Source organism: Myotis daubentonii, chromosome X (genome assembly GCF_963259705.1).
Source record: "Myotis daubentonii chromosome X, mMyoDau2.1, whole genome shotgun sequence".
Classification (NCBI taxonomy): Eukaryota; Metazoa; Chordata; class Mammalia; order Chiroptera; family Vespertilionidae; genus Myotis; species Myotis daubentonii.
This window is the reverse complement of record NC_081861.1, coordinates 22,186,961-22,205,083: the sequence shown is the minus strand read 5'-3', so window position 1 is coordinate 22,205,083 and position 18,123 is coordinate 22,186,961. Positions and strand designations below refer to the sequence as shown.

The following is an 18,123-nucleotide window of genomic DNA, read 5'->3' as shown; positions in this document are numbered from 1 at the left end:
GCAAGGGGCTCGGCCCTCGCAGCTGTGGTGGATTGCCTTGGCCTTCGCAGCTCTGGCTTCGTCCAGAAGGTCGTCTGGAAGGATGTCCAGAAGGTTACGCGCGCGCACACACACACACACACACACACACTCACTGAGTGGCCAGATTATTATGACCACCTGACTTTTGTAGGCAAATTAGCTATAATTTCGTGCTGAAATTGCTAGAGGGACAGACCATTATAAATGTCTGGATAGCACAACATACCTAAGTATCTTTGCTGATCAAGTTCATCCTATCATGTTGATGGCATATCCCAATGGGGATGTCTTCTTCCAACAAGACAATGCGCCATGCCATAGTGCTCGTATTGTGCAGGAGTGGTTTCAAGAACATGAGGGAGACTTTTACCTTGCTTAGGTGGCCCCCACAATCACCAGATCTCAATCCAATTGAGCATTTGTGGGACGAAGTTAAAAGAGCCATCAGGCAGCTGGTTCCACAACCATCAAATCTCACAGAACTGGACAGTGCTATTCATCAGGCATGGTGTCAGATTCCTCCCATCACTTTTCAAAATCTCGTGGAGTCAATGCCAAAAAGAATCACCACAGTATTGAAGGCAAAAGGTAGCCCAACAAAGTACTGATGGGGTGGTCATAATAATCTGGCCGGTCATAATAATCTGGCCACTCAGTGTATATATATAAAATGCTAATTAGACCAGACAGCCAAGTGACCTCCTTCCAGATGAAGCCAGGGCTGTGAGGGCCAAGCCCCTTGCATGAATTTCATGCATCAGGCCTCTAGTGTTAATATAAATCAGATTACTCATTGTTTGGATCAGGAGTGGAGGAGACTAACTGGGAAGGAGCATAGGGGAACTTTCTGGGATGATGGAAATGTTCTAGTTTTTTGTGTTTTTTTTAAAATCTTTATTGTTAAAAGTATTACCTAGGTCCTCCTTTTTCCTCCATTAACCTCTTCCAGCCTACCCCAGTCCCCCCCACCCCCAGGCCTTCATTGCCCCATTGTCTGTGTCCACGGGGTTATGCATATATGCATACAAGTTCATTGGTTGATCTCTTTCCACTCGCCCTTACTCCTGCCTTCCCTCTAAGGTTTAACAATCTGTCCACGCTTCTATGTTTCTAGGTCTATTTTTGATCACGTTTATTTGTTTCATTAGATTCCACATATAAGTGAGATCATGTGATACTTATTTTTCTCTGACAAATGTTCTAGTTTTGATTAGGGTACCAGTTACATGCACGTATACATTTGTCAAAATAGAACTGCATACAGTAAAACTTCAATATCTATAATAATAAAAGGATAATATGCTAATTAGATCCGATGTCCTTCTGGATGTCATTTCGGACATCCTTCCAGACAAAGCTGGGGCTGGAGCGAAGCCCGGGTCCTGGATGCTAGAGGGAAGCCAGCACCAGCAGCTGGGGGAAGGAAGGGCTACTCTTGCACAAATTTCGTGCATTGGGCCTCTAGTAATAGACTAATTCAGGCAGGGGAGGGTCCCTTAAAGCTGAAAGTCCGTTATATAATAAAGTAAGTTTTCTGAATGAGTATATTAACATGTTGCGTACCGCATAGAAATCTCTAAGACATACGCCAGGGACTGCATGTTTTTGGGCAAACTGCATGTTATTTAAATCATCATAATGCACTTTAGGTGTTGTTTTTCAATAATTATAACATTTTTATTTACAAAAACTATTAATTAAAGTTCCTAGTACTTTTTTAACGTATGGTACTTCATAAAACATTTTCCTCTATGAAGAGGGACCAAACAAAATTTACGTAAGTATCTAGACTCGCTCCTTTTTCCATGGGCTGAAAAACGAGAACACTCGTGAGCGGTCCTTAACAGATGGCACGCGAAACAAGAGAAAACTCCTGAGCGGTACGAAATGTGTTAAAAAGATGACAAATTAGTTTATGTTTTTACTTATGTAGACACGTGTAGATAAAAGTATGTATGAAAAGTTTAATTTCAGAAGAGAGAAACCAAGATGGCGGCATAGGTAAACACCTGAAATTGCTGCCTTGCATAACCACTTCAAAACTACAACTAAAAGACCAAACGTACATCATCCAGAACCACAGGAAGGCTGGCTGAGTGGAATTTCTACAACTAGAAGGAAAGAGAAAAGCACACTGAGACTCAGAGGAGGTGCGGAAGTAAAGTGCAGAGGTATGGAGGTGCATGCGGAAAGGGGTGGCAACTGAGGACGCGGTTGTCTTTTTCAATCGGGAGGGAGTCTCAAGCTCCAAACTGCTCTGAACTCCAGTTCCGGGCGAATCTCTGGGGACCCAGACTCATACGGGGAGAAACTGGACTGTCTGGCATCAGTCGAACACAAGGGCGGCTTTCTCTCAGAGGTGCTTGCAGCGATTACCTCAGGACACTGAGACGCGGGGCCTCTTAGGGTAGGACTGAGGATCAGCCATAGCTGCTTGCTCCGCCCTGTTGATCCCCTGAGACCCCGCCCCACCCAAGCTGTGTGCAGAGGCTTTTGCATATGAAAGGCCTGGCCCTCTGCAATCTGAAAATTACCTAACAAACTGCAGCTGCGTCAGAGAGACCCAGAACTTCCAAAAGAAGGCCCAAGGCCCCACAGCAGCTTGCTTCACAGCTGGGCCTCATCTGGGCACTTCCAAACCCCAAACAAAGAAGGGGAATCTGGAGATCTCTCCATAGCTCCTGCTGGGTAGCCTCAGGCAGAGGCTAAATTATCACCTCCTTAGAGATCCAAGAGCCAGTGTACCCAGTGGTCAGAGTGGGACCATCCAGATTACAACTCCTCAGATCCATAAGGGACGCACTCAGGGGGCAGACTCAGTGAGCACCAAAGCCCCATTGAAGCAAGTCTTGCCCCATACGGGTGTCTCCAGCACAGAAGTTCTCCCACTGCAGACACAGCTGATTCTCAAAGCCAATTGGCCTGGAGGTCAAATCCTCCCAGTGATACCTACAACAATCAAGGCTTAACTACAAGAAGACTGTGCACAAAGCTCACAAAGGGGTGCACCAAGAGTGTCCACCTCAGGTAATTGGGGAGGCTGAGCCACTGGGCCCTATAGGACACCTAGCACAGAAAGCCACTCTATCAACACAGGGAAGCATAAAAAATGCGGAGACAAAGAAACAGGTCACAAGCAAAAGAAATGGAGGAAAGCAAACTACTGGATATAGAGTTCAAAACCAAACTTATAAGGTTTTTCAAGAATTTTCTAGAAACCGCCGATAAATATAGTGAGACCCTTGAGGTTATGAAAAAGGACCAACTAGAAATTAAGCATACACTAACTGAAATAAAGAATATTATACAGAGTTCCAACAGCAGACTAGAGGATCGCAAGAATCAAGTCAAAGATTTAAAATACGAAGAAGCAAAAAACACCCAACCAGAAAAACAAAAAGAAAAAAGAATCCAAAAATTTGAAGATAGTGTAAGGAGCCTCTGGGACAACTTCAAGTGTACCAACATCTGAATTATGGGGGTGCCAGAAGAAAAGAGAAAGATATTGAAAATCTATTTGAAGAAATAATGACAGAAAACTTCCCCTACCTGGTGAAAGAAATAGACTTACAAGTCCAGGAAGCACAGAGAACCCCAAACAAAAGGAATCCAAAGAGGACCACACCAAGACACATCATAATTAAAATGCCAAGAGCAAAAGATAAAGAGAGAATCTTAAAAGCAGCAAGAGAAAAACAGTCAGTTACTTACAAGGGAGTATCCATCCGACTGTCAGCTGATTTCTCAACAGAAACTATGCAGGCCAGAAGGGAGTGGCAAGAAATATTCAAAGTGCTGAATACTAAGAACCTACAACCAAGATTACTTTACCCAGCAAAGCTATCATTCTGAATTAAAGGTCAGATAAAGAGCTTCACAGATAAGAAAAATCTAAAGGAGTTCATCACCACCAAACCAGTATTATATGAAATGCTGAAAGGTATCCTTTGAGAAGAGGAAGAAGAAGAAGAAAGTAAAGATACAAATTATGAACAACAAATACACATCTATCAACAAGTGAATCTAAAAATCAAGTGAATAAATAATCTGATGAACAGATTAAACGTGAATATAATAGAATCAGGGGCATAGAAAGGGAGTGGACTGACTATTCTCGGGGAGGGGGGGAGGAAGGGGTGTGGGGGGTGCGGGAAGAGACTGGACAAAAATTGTACAACCTATGGATGAGGACAGTGTGGGGGTAAGGGCAGAGGGTGGGGTGGGAACCATGTGGAGGGGAGCTATGGGGGGAAAAAGAGGAACAACCATAATAATCTGAACAATAAAGATTTAATTTAAAAAAAAGAAAAGTTTAATTTCACAGAAAAGTTTTCTGTAAGTATTACAGTAATTTCAAATTTATACTGAATAGTTTTAGTAAATGTGTGCATTCACCAGTCACGAGTAAAATGCACACAGCTGAGGCGTGGATTAGCACACTTCAGAACATCTCTGACACACATTAAAAATGCTGCAGAACCCTGAGCCCCAGCTGGTGTGCTAAGTGGTTAGAGCATTGGCCTGGACAATGGGTTCAATTTCCAGTCAAGGGCACATACCTGGGTTACAGGTTCACTCCCCACCCCCAGGTCAGGGCATCTGCAGGAGGCAATCAGTCCACAATGTCTCTGTCTCTCTCCCCTTCCCTCCCTCCCTCCCACTTTCTATGAAAAACAATGGAAAAAATATCCTCTGGTGGGGATTAAAAAAATAAAAAACTCCTGTAGAAAGTCACACCATAACCAAATACCACCTGCAATACAGTGTGATCACGTGCTAATCATTCATCAAACACTGTTTACGAGCAATGACTCTTAGATTTAAATATGTAGACTATAGTTTTAGATATGTAATATTTATGACAGCAAAATGACTACAGTGTTTGTTTCCAGCATATGGCCTATTCGCTAAAATTTGTTAAAAATAAGTTAACTAACAAAACACACACACACGCATCCTGTTAATTTAATATAAGCAACTCTTGGTTAAAAGCATTTTAAAATTAAAAGGGTGTTAATTTTCACATATGACATACAGACTGGAAATTTTGTCTGTTAAATCAGAAGTTGGTTAAGTTGAGGTTTGCAAACTTGAGGGTTTACTGCACTATGAATGGGTACATTTTATTGTATTTAAACTATACTCCAAGAAAGTTGACTTAAAATTTCATCTCAAATCTCTTGCATTAAAAGAAATTTCTGGTTTCCAATACCATAAATAGATGTTTTGCTGTCTACAAATTTCAGTATGAAGACAGCAAAAGAAACATGGAAAGAGGAGGAAAAACACTATGATGAAATTGAGCTGGATTAAGGAGTCTTAAATTAAATTTCAAATACTTGATCACATACCTTATAGAAGAAATACTGTACAAGGTGTGCTATTCTCACATAATATAGATGTCCATGCCCCAATAGCAATTTCTTTAAATGTTTAAACTTTGGAACAGAATAATCGCTATTTCTGGATGCTTGGCGACCTTCTTTGCCTTTAATACCTAAAAAAAGAAAATATCTATAGGGTGAGTATTTTATAGAATAAACAAGCCCTGGACTTAGTATTTTCAACTTCCTTATGTGTTATAGCTCAGTTGTATAGTTTAGCTTAGTGTTATTTAACCAAAAAGTACGTTCTTTAACAATCTCAATGAGAATTACCAATAAGTAGTAAAACTAAGTGTAATTAATAATTACCTATTTATAACACAATATACAACAATTAAATAGATTATTTAATCATTATAAGGCAAAATTATCCTGAGAAAAAATTAAATCTGAAAGTTACTTTAAAGCCACTTAGTGCTTAATTGTGCATGGCACTAGACCAGGTACAATATTAAAGCAAATCAGAGACCTGGGGTTTATGGTCTAGGACAGTGATGGCGAACCTTTTGAGCTTGGCATGTCAGCATTTTGAAAAACCCTAACTTAACTCTGGTGCCGTGTTACATATAGAAATTTTTTGATATTTGCAACCATAGTAAAACAAAGATTTATATTTTTGATATTTATTTTATATATTTAAATGCCATTTAACAAAGAAAAATCAACCAAAAAAATGAGTTCGCGTGTCACCTCTGACATGCGTGTCATAGGTTCGCCATCACTGGTCTAGGAGCTCAAAACTGAAAACTTACAATGAGACAGTGAAGTTCTTTCACTGAATGAAACTCTCAGTAGTAGCCCAAGCTGCTTTAGGCCATTTCCACACTGGATAACCATTGAGTAGAACTAAGAGTTCCACACAACATATGGCTACTTTCAAATGAAAAGAATTTGGGAATCCAAACTGCAGTACAATAATTCCCAAGATACAAATTCCATTGTTTCTCCCCCTTCAAAAACAACAACAACAACAACAACAACAACTTGTTGGGGTGTTAGGATTGTTGCCTACCAAGAGCCTGACAAGGGGAAAAAAGGTACAGGCTGTAGAAAAGCCATTTTTACATGCTAACATATAAATTAAACACTACAGCACAAACCACCCATAAATAACTCCATATGGAAAACCAGCCAAGCAATGATCATTTCTTAGTACCAAACAGTTAAGTATCTCAAAAGACACAGTGCAGCAACATAAGGAGGCAATCTGGCCAGGAGTGGAAAATCAATAAAATTTCCTTCATGATGTCAGAGTGAGATCAATTGTGCTGCCAGTAAGTTTGGGAAATTCATTTTACTTGGATCATATAAAAAAAATCTCAACTTTGTATTTCTACATTCCCCCCAGAAAGAGGACTTAGGGATGGACATATTGCATGGTCAAATGACAACCTTCATTCAATTAACAATTATTATACTAAAATTTGAGTTCAGGATGAGCAACCAAAATAAATCTCTAGAATATAGGACCACTCTACCTAAAAGCAATACTGATACCTTATAGCTGCCATCTCATTAGATGTTTCTTACCTATTCCCACATGGGATTCCAAGATCATACTAACATCATTGGCACCATCACCTATCGACAGTGTTATTGGGCTCCCTTTTAAATTCTTCACCATTCTGACAATCTAAACATTAAATACAAAAGAGGTATAGAAAAGGTCAAAGCCGAAAATGAGATTAGGGTTAGATGCCTCATTCACACTTGTAAATTTTGGCCTTGCAAATAGAAAGGGAGTGTGTGCATATATGTGCAATAGTCTCGAATCTCAGAGGCAGAAGAACACAGCTTTTCAAAATATAATACTAAGGAGACTTTGACTTTGGGTGGTGAACACACAATACAATATACAGATGATGTATTATACAATTGGATACCTTAATGCTATATAATTTTATTAGCCAATGTTACCCCAATAAAGCCAATAAAGAAGAAAAAATATAATACCAGTTTGCACTTGTTTCTAGTTCTGTGAATGTATGAATGTCAAAATCCCTGCCTCTTATCTATATTAGAGGACAACTTGTTTCCCTCTTTTGTCATAGCTTCATGTGTCTTTTCATATCAGTGCTGAACGTGTGTCAGTAGAGACCAGAAAGCTGATTTGGGGTATCATGCATAGGGCTACTAGAACAAAAGTGGGAAGTGAGAGGACAATGTTTTGGGGAACCTTTCCCTCTCCCCTCCCAGCTAACACTCTCCCTTGTTGCATCCCAACCCTTATCCTGAGGGACTTTTCTGACATTAAATTATTGCACTCATCTAGCTGCCAACTAAATTCGTCCCACTGCCCAATATGATTTCATCTTTCCTATAGGTAGCTGCATTTTATTTTATTTTTTAAAATATTTTTATTGATTTCAGAGAGGAAAGGAGAAAGAGAGATAGAAACATCAATGATGAGAGAGACTCATTGATCAGCTGCATCCTGCACGGCCCCTGCTGGGGATCGAACACTTCCCAGGCATATGTCCTTGACTAGAATTGACCCCGGGACCCTTCAGTCTGCAGGCCGATGCTCTATCCACTGAGCAAAACCAGCTAGGGCGGTAGCTTCATTTTAAAGGGGGACATCTTAAAGGTGGTGAAATTTGCAGAAGCTATCTGAGATATGTGTAAAAAGCCTGTCACTGTTCCTTGAGTGTCTCTTCAAGGTGTTGATGACAGAGTGTAGTTCAATGCTGTGTTCATGGTAGGTACTAAATAAAATAAATCTGGTGGAGTTACTTGTGAGAAGTGTATTCAGTAAACAGCTGTCCTTTCACTCTATGTTTTAGATAATGACTGCTTTATGTGTCAACCCTCAAAACCCCTGGGAATCTAGTAGCTTTTAAAAGTTTAGCCCTGACTGGTTTGGCTCAGTGGATAGAGCATCGGCCTGCAGACTAAAGGGTCCCAGGTTCGATTCCCGTCAAGGGCATGTACCTTGGTTGTGGGCACATCCCCAGTAGGAAGTGTGCAGAAGGCAGCTGATCAATGTTTCTCTCTCATCCATGCTTCTAACTCTCTATCCCTCTCCTTTCCTCTCTGTAAAAAATCAATAAAACATATTAAAAACAAATAAAAGTTTATATAATCCAGCAGTCAAATAATGCCTTGCAAAAATTATGTCCTCATAATCGCTTTCAATAGTTAACATAAATAAAATCCATTTTTAAACTATGTTTTTATTGATTTTTAGAAAGGAAGAGGGATAGAGTGGTAGAAACATCAATGAGAGTGAAACAGCAACATCGATTGGCTGCCTTCTGCATGCCCCCTACTGGGGATCGAACCATCAACCCGGGTTTGTGCCCTGACCAGTAATCGAACCTCTGGTACCTTCTTGGTTCCTGGGTCGATGCCCAACCACTTAGAGACACTGGTAGGGCAATTCATTTTAAAAACAACTGAAGTAATTAAAAATAATTTATATATACTAACCCACAGTATTTTCTTTAAACAAAATTCAGTCAGGTTTTATTCAGTATTAAATAGTATACCCCCAAATCCACATCCAATTCAATTTAACTAAAAAATGGTGGTACTGTGAAATGCCAGCTTTCTGCCAATCCTTCTCATTTGGGTTCATTTAAAAAGCTTTATAAGGCTGTCAGAAATTATCAGTAAGTCAAAGACAAAATTAAAGAACCCAAACTAAATTGATTTTTTATGGGCTACAATACTCATTAAACTAATTGCACTTGTTATACTAAGTGCAGTAATGATTTGCACCTCAAGGAAGAAAAACTGCAGCCAGGAAAGGTAATGAAATTATCAAAGGTGACAGCTTCCACATAAAAAAATAGATTAAAAACAATAAAGCCTGTCCTTGTGGGAAGTAAAGGATATATGGTCACACACTATGAAATAATGACAGATTTATGGATTAACATTTATTTTCTTTTTCTGGGATCCAGGTCACCTGCTTTAAGAATTTCTCCTCAGTCATAGCTGGTTTGGCTCAGTGGATAAAGTGTTGGCCTGCGGAATGAAGGGTCCCAGGTTCGATTCTGGTCAAGGGCACATTCCCGGGTTGCCAACTCGATCCCCAGTAGGAAGCATGCAGGAGGCAGCCAATCAATGATTATCATCACTGATATTTCTATCTTTCCCTCTCCCTTCCTCTCTGAAATCTATAAAATTAAAAAAAAAAAACTAAAAAAGAATTTCTCTTCAATCTCTAGGATAGCTTCATGAAAAAGAAATCAATTTACCAAAAGTGATTTATTTCTCAACTATAACTTCATATAATTTAAAGTGCAAAGCAATATACAAATACCAAAAAAAAAAAAGATACAATGCTTGGTCACACATCTTAAAAAGCATATGATGAAAAAAAAGTATATGAAGAAGTAGCAGAGATAGGGAATGAATCAAGAATATTAGATAATCCAATTAAGAAACAACACGATGCGATAATCTGTACAAGGGAATATATAACACAAATGTCATCTAAGTCATCCACATAAGAAAACCTATGACCATAGAGAAGGAAGAGGACACTATATGCCACAGTGATCAGGAATAATTTTACCTGAGAGTGATTTGATATCAATCATAATAGATTGGTAAGTTTTGCATTGATGGGGATAAGGGGGTTGGAGTATTCCAGAGAAAGAAAATGTCATGTTCTAAGACATACAGCCAGGTAAGTACAGCATATGCTCAGAAAATAGATCTGGCTTGAGCAAATCAATGAGTTTCCATATAGGGGAGATACCAGGTACACCTGGGGCCAGATCAACAGGGAGTGATATTCTGAGTGGCAGTAGGGTGCAAGAAGAACAGAAAGAAAAAGTAAAACTGCAGCCAAAAAGAAGTTAGGTGGCCAGTTATAGCTGCCGTTCCATTAGTTGTTAAAAGCCTAGACCTGAAAAGTAATGGAAAGAAAGGAATAGATGGAAAAAACAATGATGTACTAGAAAACAGACAGAATTCAGTGACTGAAACCATATGGTAAAGCATGGGGGAAGTCAACAGAGATTTCAACATTTTAAATCTAGAAAACTGGAAGTATAGTGAGTTCAGTAATCCTATCTAATAAAAGAGAAACATGGTAATTGGCGTACAACCGCTACCCTTCCCATTGGCTAATCAGGGCAATATGCAAATTAACTGTCAGCCAAGATGGCGGCTGGCAGCCAGGCAGCTTGAAACTAACATGAGGCTTGCTTGCTTCAGTGAAGGAGGACTCCAACGTTCCCTGCCTGCTCCTGCAGGCCTCTGAGCTGCAAGCAACAATGTAACAAACATAGAAGCTAAACAAAACCCCAGAAACCTGCCGGGCTTCAGCCAGCAGGATCGCAACATTGTAAGCAAAGACCAGAAACCTACTTTCAGCAGCGGAGGCCTAAGAGCTGGAGCCAAGCCTCAAAGCTAAAGCTGGCCCAGAATAAAAAAAAAAAAAAAAAAAAAAGGAGCAGTTGGGAGCTTCAGTCACCCCCAGCCTGAAAACAGCCCTCAGCTCCTCACCCAGACTGGCCAGGCACCCCAGTGGGGACCCCCACCCTGAAGGGTGTGTGACCAGCTGCAAACAGCCATCATCCCCTCACCCAGGCTGGCCAGGCACCCCAGTGGGGACCCACACCCTGATCCAGGACACCCTTCAGGGCAAACCAGCCGGCACCCACCCATGCACCAGGCCTCTACCCTATAGAGTAAAAGGGTAATATGCCTCCCAGCACCGGGATCAGCGGAGCCGCGAGGCCTCCCGGCACCGGGATCAGCGTGACAGGGGGCAGCGCCCAAACCCCCAGATTGCCCTGTGGCTCTGTGTGTGACAGGGGGCGGGGCCACAACCTCCCTATCCACCCTGCTCTGTTCGTGACAGGGTGCGGCGCCCCAACCCCCTGATTGGCCCTGCTCTGTGTGTGTGACAGGGTAGAGCCATAACCTCCCCATCGGCCCTGCCCTGAGTGTGAGAGTGGCGGCACTCAAACACCCTGATCAGCCCTGCTCTGTGGGTGATAGAGGGCCATGCCCCAACCCCCTGATGGGCCCTGCTCTGTGCGTGACAGGGGGCAGTGCCCCAACCCCCTGATTGGCCCTGCTCTGTGCATGACAGGGTACAGAGTCCCAACCCCACTGATGGGCCCTGCTCTGTGAGTCACAGGGGGCAGCACCCCAACCCCCTGATTGGCCCTGCTCTGTGCGTGACAGGGGGTGGCGCCACAACCTCCCCATCGACCCTGCCTTAGGGTGACAGGGGATGGTGCCCCAACCCCCCAATCGGCCCTACCCTGAGCATGACTGAGGGTGGAATCACAACCTCCCGATCGCCCTGCTCTGTGCATGACAGGGGGCGGCGCCCCAACTCCCCAATCGGCCCTGCTCTGAGCCCAACCAGGGGCTGCACCTAGGGATTGTGCCTGCCCTCTGTCACCCGGGAGCAGGCCTAAGCCTGCAGGGCATTATCTCCCGAGGGGTCCCAGACTGCGAGAGGGCACAGGCCGGGCTGAGGGACCCTCCTCCCCCCCGAGTGTACAAATTTTTGTGCACTGGGCCTCTAGTCTATATATATAAAAAGCCAGTGACTGGAATGCCATAATGACTGGAACGACCAGTCACTATGATGCCCACTATGGCCAGCAAACCAGGGGGTGAAGCTGGCTGGCCAACCTCCTGCAGGCCCTGCCCCCGGCCGCCCCGCCCCTGATAGCCACCCCCCTACCCCAATAGGGGCCAGGGCTGGCCGGCCAACCTCCTGCATCCCGTCCCCCTGGCCGGCCCCGCCCCAGATGGACCCCCACCACCCCGATCAGAGGCAGGGCTGGCCAGCCAACCACCCATGGCCCTTCCTCCAGGCTGCGCACCCCCCATTGGCCCCCCCACCCCATCACCCACAGCCCCTCCCCACAGCCAGCCCCACCCCTAATCAGCCCCCACCATCCCGATAGGCCTGTAGCCCCTCCCCACAGCCAGCTCTGCCCCCAATCAGCCCCACCACACACCAATCAGGGGTGGGGCTGGCCAGCCAACCTTCCATGGCTCCTCCCCATGGCCGGCCCCTCTCCCCAGCCAGCCTGATCCTGATCAGCCCCGGGGTGGGCAGCCTTCCACCATCTCCTCCTCCAGACAGGCCCAGCCCCAATCTGCTGACTGGACCCCACCTATGCATGAATTCATGCACTGGGCCTCTAGTAGATATAGAAAAAGACAAGGAAAATGACAGTTGGGCTCTAGTGAAGGCTAAGTTGAGGTGAAAATGACACACCCAAGATGTGTTCAATAAGAAGCTACAGAAATAAAGTTAAACCCAAAGATTGGAGAAGTGACTTGAAAATCACCCACATGGCCATGACAGATAAGTAGGTGATAGCCCAGAAGTGACTATAGAAAGAGAAATAAAACAGAGTGAGGATTGCACCACAGGGAGCTCCATATTCTGGGTGGGAGAATTAGCATGTGGTCAGGAATACAGACACCAGCCTGGGCAATGGAGTCAAAACTCAGGTAAGCAACTTGAGCAACAATGATTGTCCGGGGCGGGATATTGCTTCTTACCAAATGGACAGATTTTTTTGGATCCTTTTCTGGCAGGATGTGCTTCCCCAGATGGAGCTAACCAGGGCTCTGAGAGTTGAGCAAAAAAGACAAGCACCTGACTGTGGTGGGAATTGAGAGTGAGAAGAAAGTAGAGAGAGACAATGTCTTCAATTAAGATGGACATGCGCCGTAACCGGTTTTGCTCAGTGGATAGAGCATCAGCCTGCAGACTTAAGGGTCCCGGGTTCAATTCCGGTCAAGGGCATGTACCTTGGTTGCGGGCACATCCCCAGTATGGGGTGTGCAGGCGGCAGCTGATCAATGTTTCTCTCTCATTCGATGTTTCTAACTCTCTATTCCTCTCCCTTCCTCTCTGTAAAAAATCAATAAAATATTAAAAAAAAGATGGGCATGCGTGTGCATGCATGTGTGAGGCAGAGGGCAGGTTATATGTAAAGGAGAAGCCAAAGACACAGTCCTCCCCTGCATTTAGAGTGGGTAGCTGAAGAATCTGAAGAAGCAAGCCTAACACCTATGAAAGAATGCCGTGTGTATAGCAGTGAAAAAGTATGTCACTGAGGCTCTAAAGTTCCTTGGACCCAGTGAGTACAAGAAAGTAAGGTGAAGCAGATCAATATGGGATGGAGGAGCTGAAAAAGATAGCATATGGGAGTGGGCTTGAAATGGGTTTTATTGAGTATACTTTTTGTTAGACAAAGAGCAATTCTGAGAGAATCCCAGATGAAGAAATGATATGAGAAGAGCTTGGAAGTTGGTAAGCGCACAGCATGTTGGAATCACACAAAAGGGGAATAATTCACACTGGATATGGGAATTATGGTGGACCCAAGGGTCAACAGGGTAAGCCCACATTGAGTCATCTGTCCTTCCTCCTAAGAGACTAGGAAACTACTGAAAGTGTTGGAGCAAGAATATATGATGAGAGAAGTAGTGTTTTAACAAGATTAATTTGGGAGTGTGGGGAAAGAGATTAAAGGAGGAATTGTGAAAGCAAGGAGACCAAATCAAATAGTCTCTGTGTAAAGTCGTTAGGGCTTAGACTGGGCTGGAGGTGAAAGGTTTAAAAAGATGGCACCAAAATGAGAGCTATGACAAAAGGTAGAATCAACAGGACATAGTGCCTATATATGGAGTGAGGGAGAAGAGCAGGGTCAGAGGTACTTTGGAGACTTAGAAAGCAAAAGAAAAAAATGGCGTTGGTAATAGGAATAATAAAGATATAAAATAAACTGGCCTGAAGGAGAAAATTGTAAGATCTGTTTTGAACACTAACATTTAATGTGGGGAATCCATATGGAGCTGTCGAGCAGGCAGCCAGAAATATGAGACTTAATGAAAAGGAAAAATCAAGACCAGAGAAAACTGATAATTAGGGAAAAGACAGAAGATGAAACAAAATAAAAAGACACTAGATTGCCAAGTAGGGGGGTAAAGTCAGGACTGTGAACCATCACAGAAACCAAGGGAGGAATTTTAATGAGATATAATTGATAGTATCAACTGCAGCAAAGAACTGAGGAGGAGAATGAAAGATACCATGATGGATTTGGCCAGGAGGTCATTGCTCTCTTCCAGGCGATCCAACAGAGCAAGATGAGAAGAAAGAACACATGGGACCAGGGTAGGCAGCAGGCACCAAACATTCATTAGAGAAGTTCGGAAGGTGAGGGACTGGATAGCCAGCTTGAGGGAACAACAAGGCTGGTATAATTCAAATTGGTGGGAAGACTCCTGACTTTGACCGCAAAGAGGATGATGCCAAGGAAGATGTAATAAGGTAATAATGGCCCGTAAAAGAAGAAACAAATTAAAAGTAAAGTGAACATATGCACGTGTAAGTAGAAGTCCCCAGAACAGAACATTAGCTAGTATCCAGTTACCTGTGCTTTCTGCAATGGTGCCATCCGGCAGCAGAGCACTGCAGTGCACTTCATACAAATCTGTACGAAAATGCTTTTGTAATTGTTAGAACTGGAGTCATGATTAGAATTTAATATGAGTGACAATGTGGAGCCATCAATGATTAATCCATATTCCTGTTGTTCTGTCCATGCTCTGAAAATAAAAAAAAATAATGCTGTATTTGAATCTATTATACAATTCTATTTCTTTTAAACTATAAGAAGGAGGATCTCCCATAAGTCATCATCAATCTGATTCTTAAACCTATACATTCTAAAGAAAAAACTGCCTCTAATAAAGGCACATCAGAGACTTTTCATCACATGTTTGAGACTCAAGCTACCTATATAAATAACATTAAGTTCTAAATGGGATAAAAATAATGGACATTTAGTGGTCAGTCTCTATAAGAAACTGAAGGCGAATTTGGGAAATTACAGATCAAACTCTGATATAAAGACAAATCATTATTCAATCTAAAAACTTCTTAACAATATAAGTAAAAGACAAAATGGCTTTGGGGTATACAGTCACAGAAGACCTTTTCCTAATATTTTTGCCTGAATGACATAAACTATCAGTAGACCAGGCTTCTCAAATGTGATGGAGTACCTAAAATATATGGTGTTCATTAAAGAATACCATACAACAATATATGTTCATTAAATAAATATCATTTTATACTTGATTAATGTTCTCAGCCATAGCCTTCCCATTAGAATCATCTGAACGGTTTTAAAAAATTGCCCATGTGCCCTAGCTGGTTTGGCTCAGTGGACAGAGCGCTGGCCTGCAGATTGAAGGGTCCCAGGTTCTTTTCCAGTTAAGGGAATATGCTGGGGTATCAGGCTTGATCCTCAGTGGGGGGCATGCAGGAGGCAGCTGATGAATGATTCTCTCTCCCTCTCCCTTTATCTCTGAAATCAATAAAAATATATTTAGTAAAAATAAAATAAAAAATTGCCCATACGTGAGGACTATCCCCAGATAAATTAAATCAGAGTATCTTGGGCACGGCTCAGTTACATATACTGTATTAATGCTTTAAAAAGCTCTTCAGGTGATTCTCATGTATAGCCAGGAAAGAAAAATGTAACCAGTGCCAAGTATTTAAGAAAAACATATGAGGGTAAAACTTACAACTGAGAAAATTCTACCAATTAGCATGTCTTTATTTTTTTTTTTACAATGAAGAAAAAACAATGATTAGTCAATGTTAGCTCAGGAAATTTTGGGTGCTATTTGAGAACCACTGCAGTGAATTAGACACAGCTGGATCTCATCATTATAAATTCACTTGTCTAACTTGATGCTTCTCAAAGTTTAATGTTAAAAGAATCTTGTCAAAATTTCTGAGAATCTTGTAGATTCTGATTGAATAGGTTTGGGGTGGGACATGGGATTTTATATTTCTAACAAGCTTCTGGTGGTAATGGAGATGCTGTTCTATGGACCAAACTTTGAGTAGTGAGAGTCTAATATGCCTCATCTATCCTTTATGCCATATTTCTTTGTTGTATATATTGCTAACACCATAATATTTTGTACATATCCATATTTTGCTTCATAATTTAATGACCATTTTTTCACTAACTAAAGAGATATCATTGATGTGTTCACCTTCTTTGTTCCCCTACCCACAGAGCAGACTTAATATACAGAAAACAGTGAATCAATAATCAATCAAGCAATATTTGTAAACATCAATTATATACAATGAAAATAATTATTAATTACTCTTTCCTTGTAGAACAGAAAATCTCATTGGGATGACAAAAGCATACATGATAGACTATAACCAACCAAACAAGATATTAAATAGTCACTATCCAGTGATTGGGAAAATAAATACACAGGAAGAATAGTGGGTTCTTTGTGAGGTGTGATATCTGAAATGGAACTTGAAAGACAGGGCAGAAAGTGGTGTGTGGAGAGAATGTATCCTGCACTAGGAAAGCAAAATGAAAATGTCACTTGAGGCCTTTGGTGCGAACTGATTCTGTGGGTGATGGAGAACCACTTAAGGTTTCTGAGCAGGGACAAGATATAGGCAGTATTTCACATTTAAGGACCACTTGTCTGGCAGAGGGGCTTAAGGGATTTGAGGCATGGGTTGCTACAAAATTTGCTGTGGAGCACCGGTGGTGAAAATGAGAACATGAATAAGGCTTGGTGGCTGATCTAAAGTGGAAGGGACAAAGAAGCGGAAGCTGGCAGAAGTGATTCTAGGTCTGCCATCTATGTAACCTGGGCAAAGACTGCACCCACACAACTCCAAACAGATGAGCCAGGAAGAGGAAATGTTCTGAGCTGAGAAGTGAAGGGTTCCATAAGCCCTGGCTTTTATAAAAGTGCTCCAGAGCTGCTGAATGGTGCTATGAACTGAATTGTGTCCCCTACCATGTCCTATTTTGAAACCCTAACCCCCAATGTGGTGGTATTTGGAGATGGAGTCTTTGGGAGATACTTAGGTTTAAATAAATTCATAAGGGTGGGGCCCTTATAAGAAGAGACACCAGAGCTTCCCCCCCTCTCTGCAATGTAAGGACACAGTGTAAAGGCAGCTTTCTGCAAGCTAGAAAGAGGGACCATACCAGCTATGAGAAATTAGTTTCCACTGGATAAGCTAAGCAGTTTATGGTATTTTGATATGGTAGCCCAAACAGACTAAGACAAATGGAAAAGTAAAATGCTTATAATTTGGACTGCCTTTAATAAGTATCATTTGGTTAAAGGAAGAAAACTTTAATCATAAAAACCTATTTATTCTCATTGATGCCCAAATACCAGAAGAAAAACTGCTGTTTTAGAATTGACCATAGCCTCATGAATGTGTGGTATTCATTTCTAAAGTTTGTTTAAACAATGGAGATGAAGATGACAATATAGTATAGCTGTTAAAGATATAGCATGGACTCTGGAATTGGATAGACTTATTCCACCTCAAAGCCTTAGTTTCCCTATCTGTAAGTTGAAGAAAATAAGATTGCCTTACTAGATTGTAGTGAAGATTAAATGAGAATAATTATATAAAGTACTTAACACTGTTCCTGGAACAAAGGGGGTGCTCAAGAAATGAAAAACAGTATTATCTAGGGGTCTGTGAATTTAGTGTAAGCACATCCTAAAGAGGAAATCAATTTCCTTATAAGCCAAGGTAAATTCCAATAATTGGTTCAGACAAGGCTAAGCCCTAGTCAATGATAATTCTAGAAAAATATATCATTGAATTATTGTGGATCTGTGGCTTTCCTTGAGATCCGAGGGTTCCACAGTTCTTCATAAGCATCTGGGAATCCAAGTGTCCATGTCAACAAGAATT

The 18,123-nt window shown here is 41.9% G+C and overlaps 1 protein-coding gene across 4 annotated transcripts in view; it reads right to left on the bottom strand.

Moving 5' to 3' along the window:
- Positions 1-18,123, bottom strand: part of ATP11C (ATPase phospholipid transporting 11C) — a 226,948-nt gene that overhangs the window by 37,112 nt on the left and 171,713 nt on the right. For all 4 annotated transcript variants that reach the window (XM_059679783.1, XM_059679781.1, XM_059679780.1 and 1 more), the window contains exons 20-22: positions 14,780-14,954; positions 6,936-7,038; positions 5,373-5,518 (exon numbers count right to left, since the gene is read on the bottom strand). In XM_059679783.1, the coding sequence (XP_059535766.1) occupies positions 5,373-5,518; positions 6,936-7,038; positions 14,780-14,954 (424 nt within the window). The remainder of the gene's footprint in view (positions 1-5,372; positions 5,519-6,935; positions 7,039-14,779; positions 14,955-18,123) is intronic.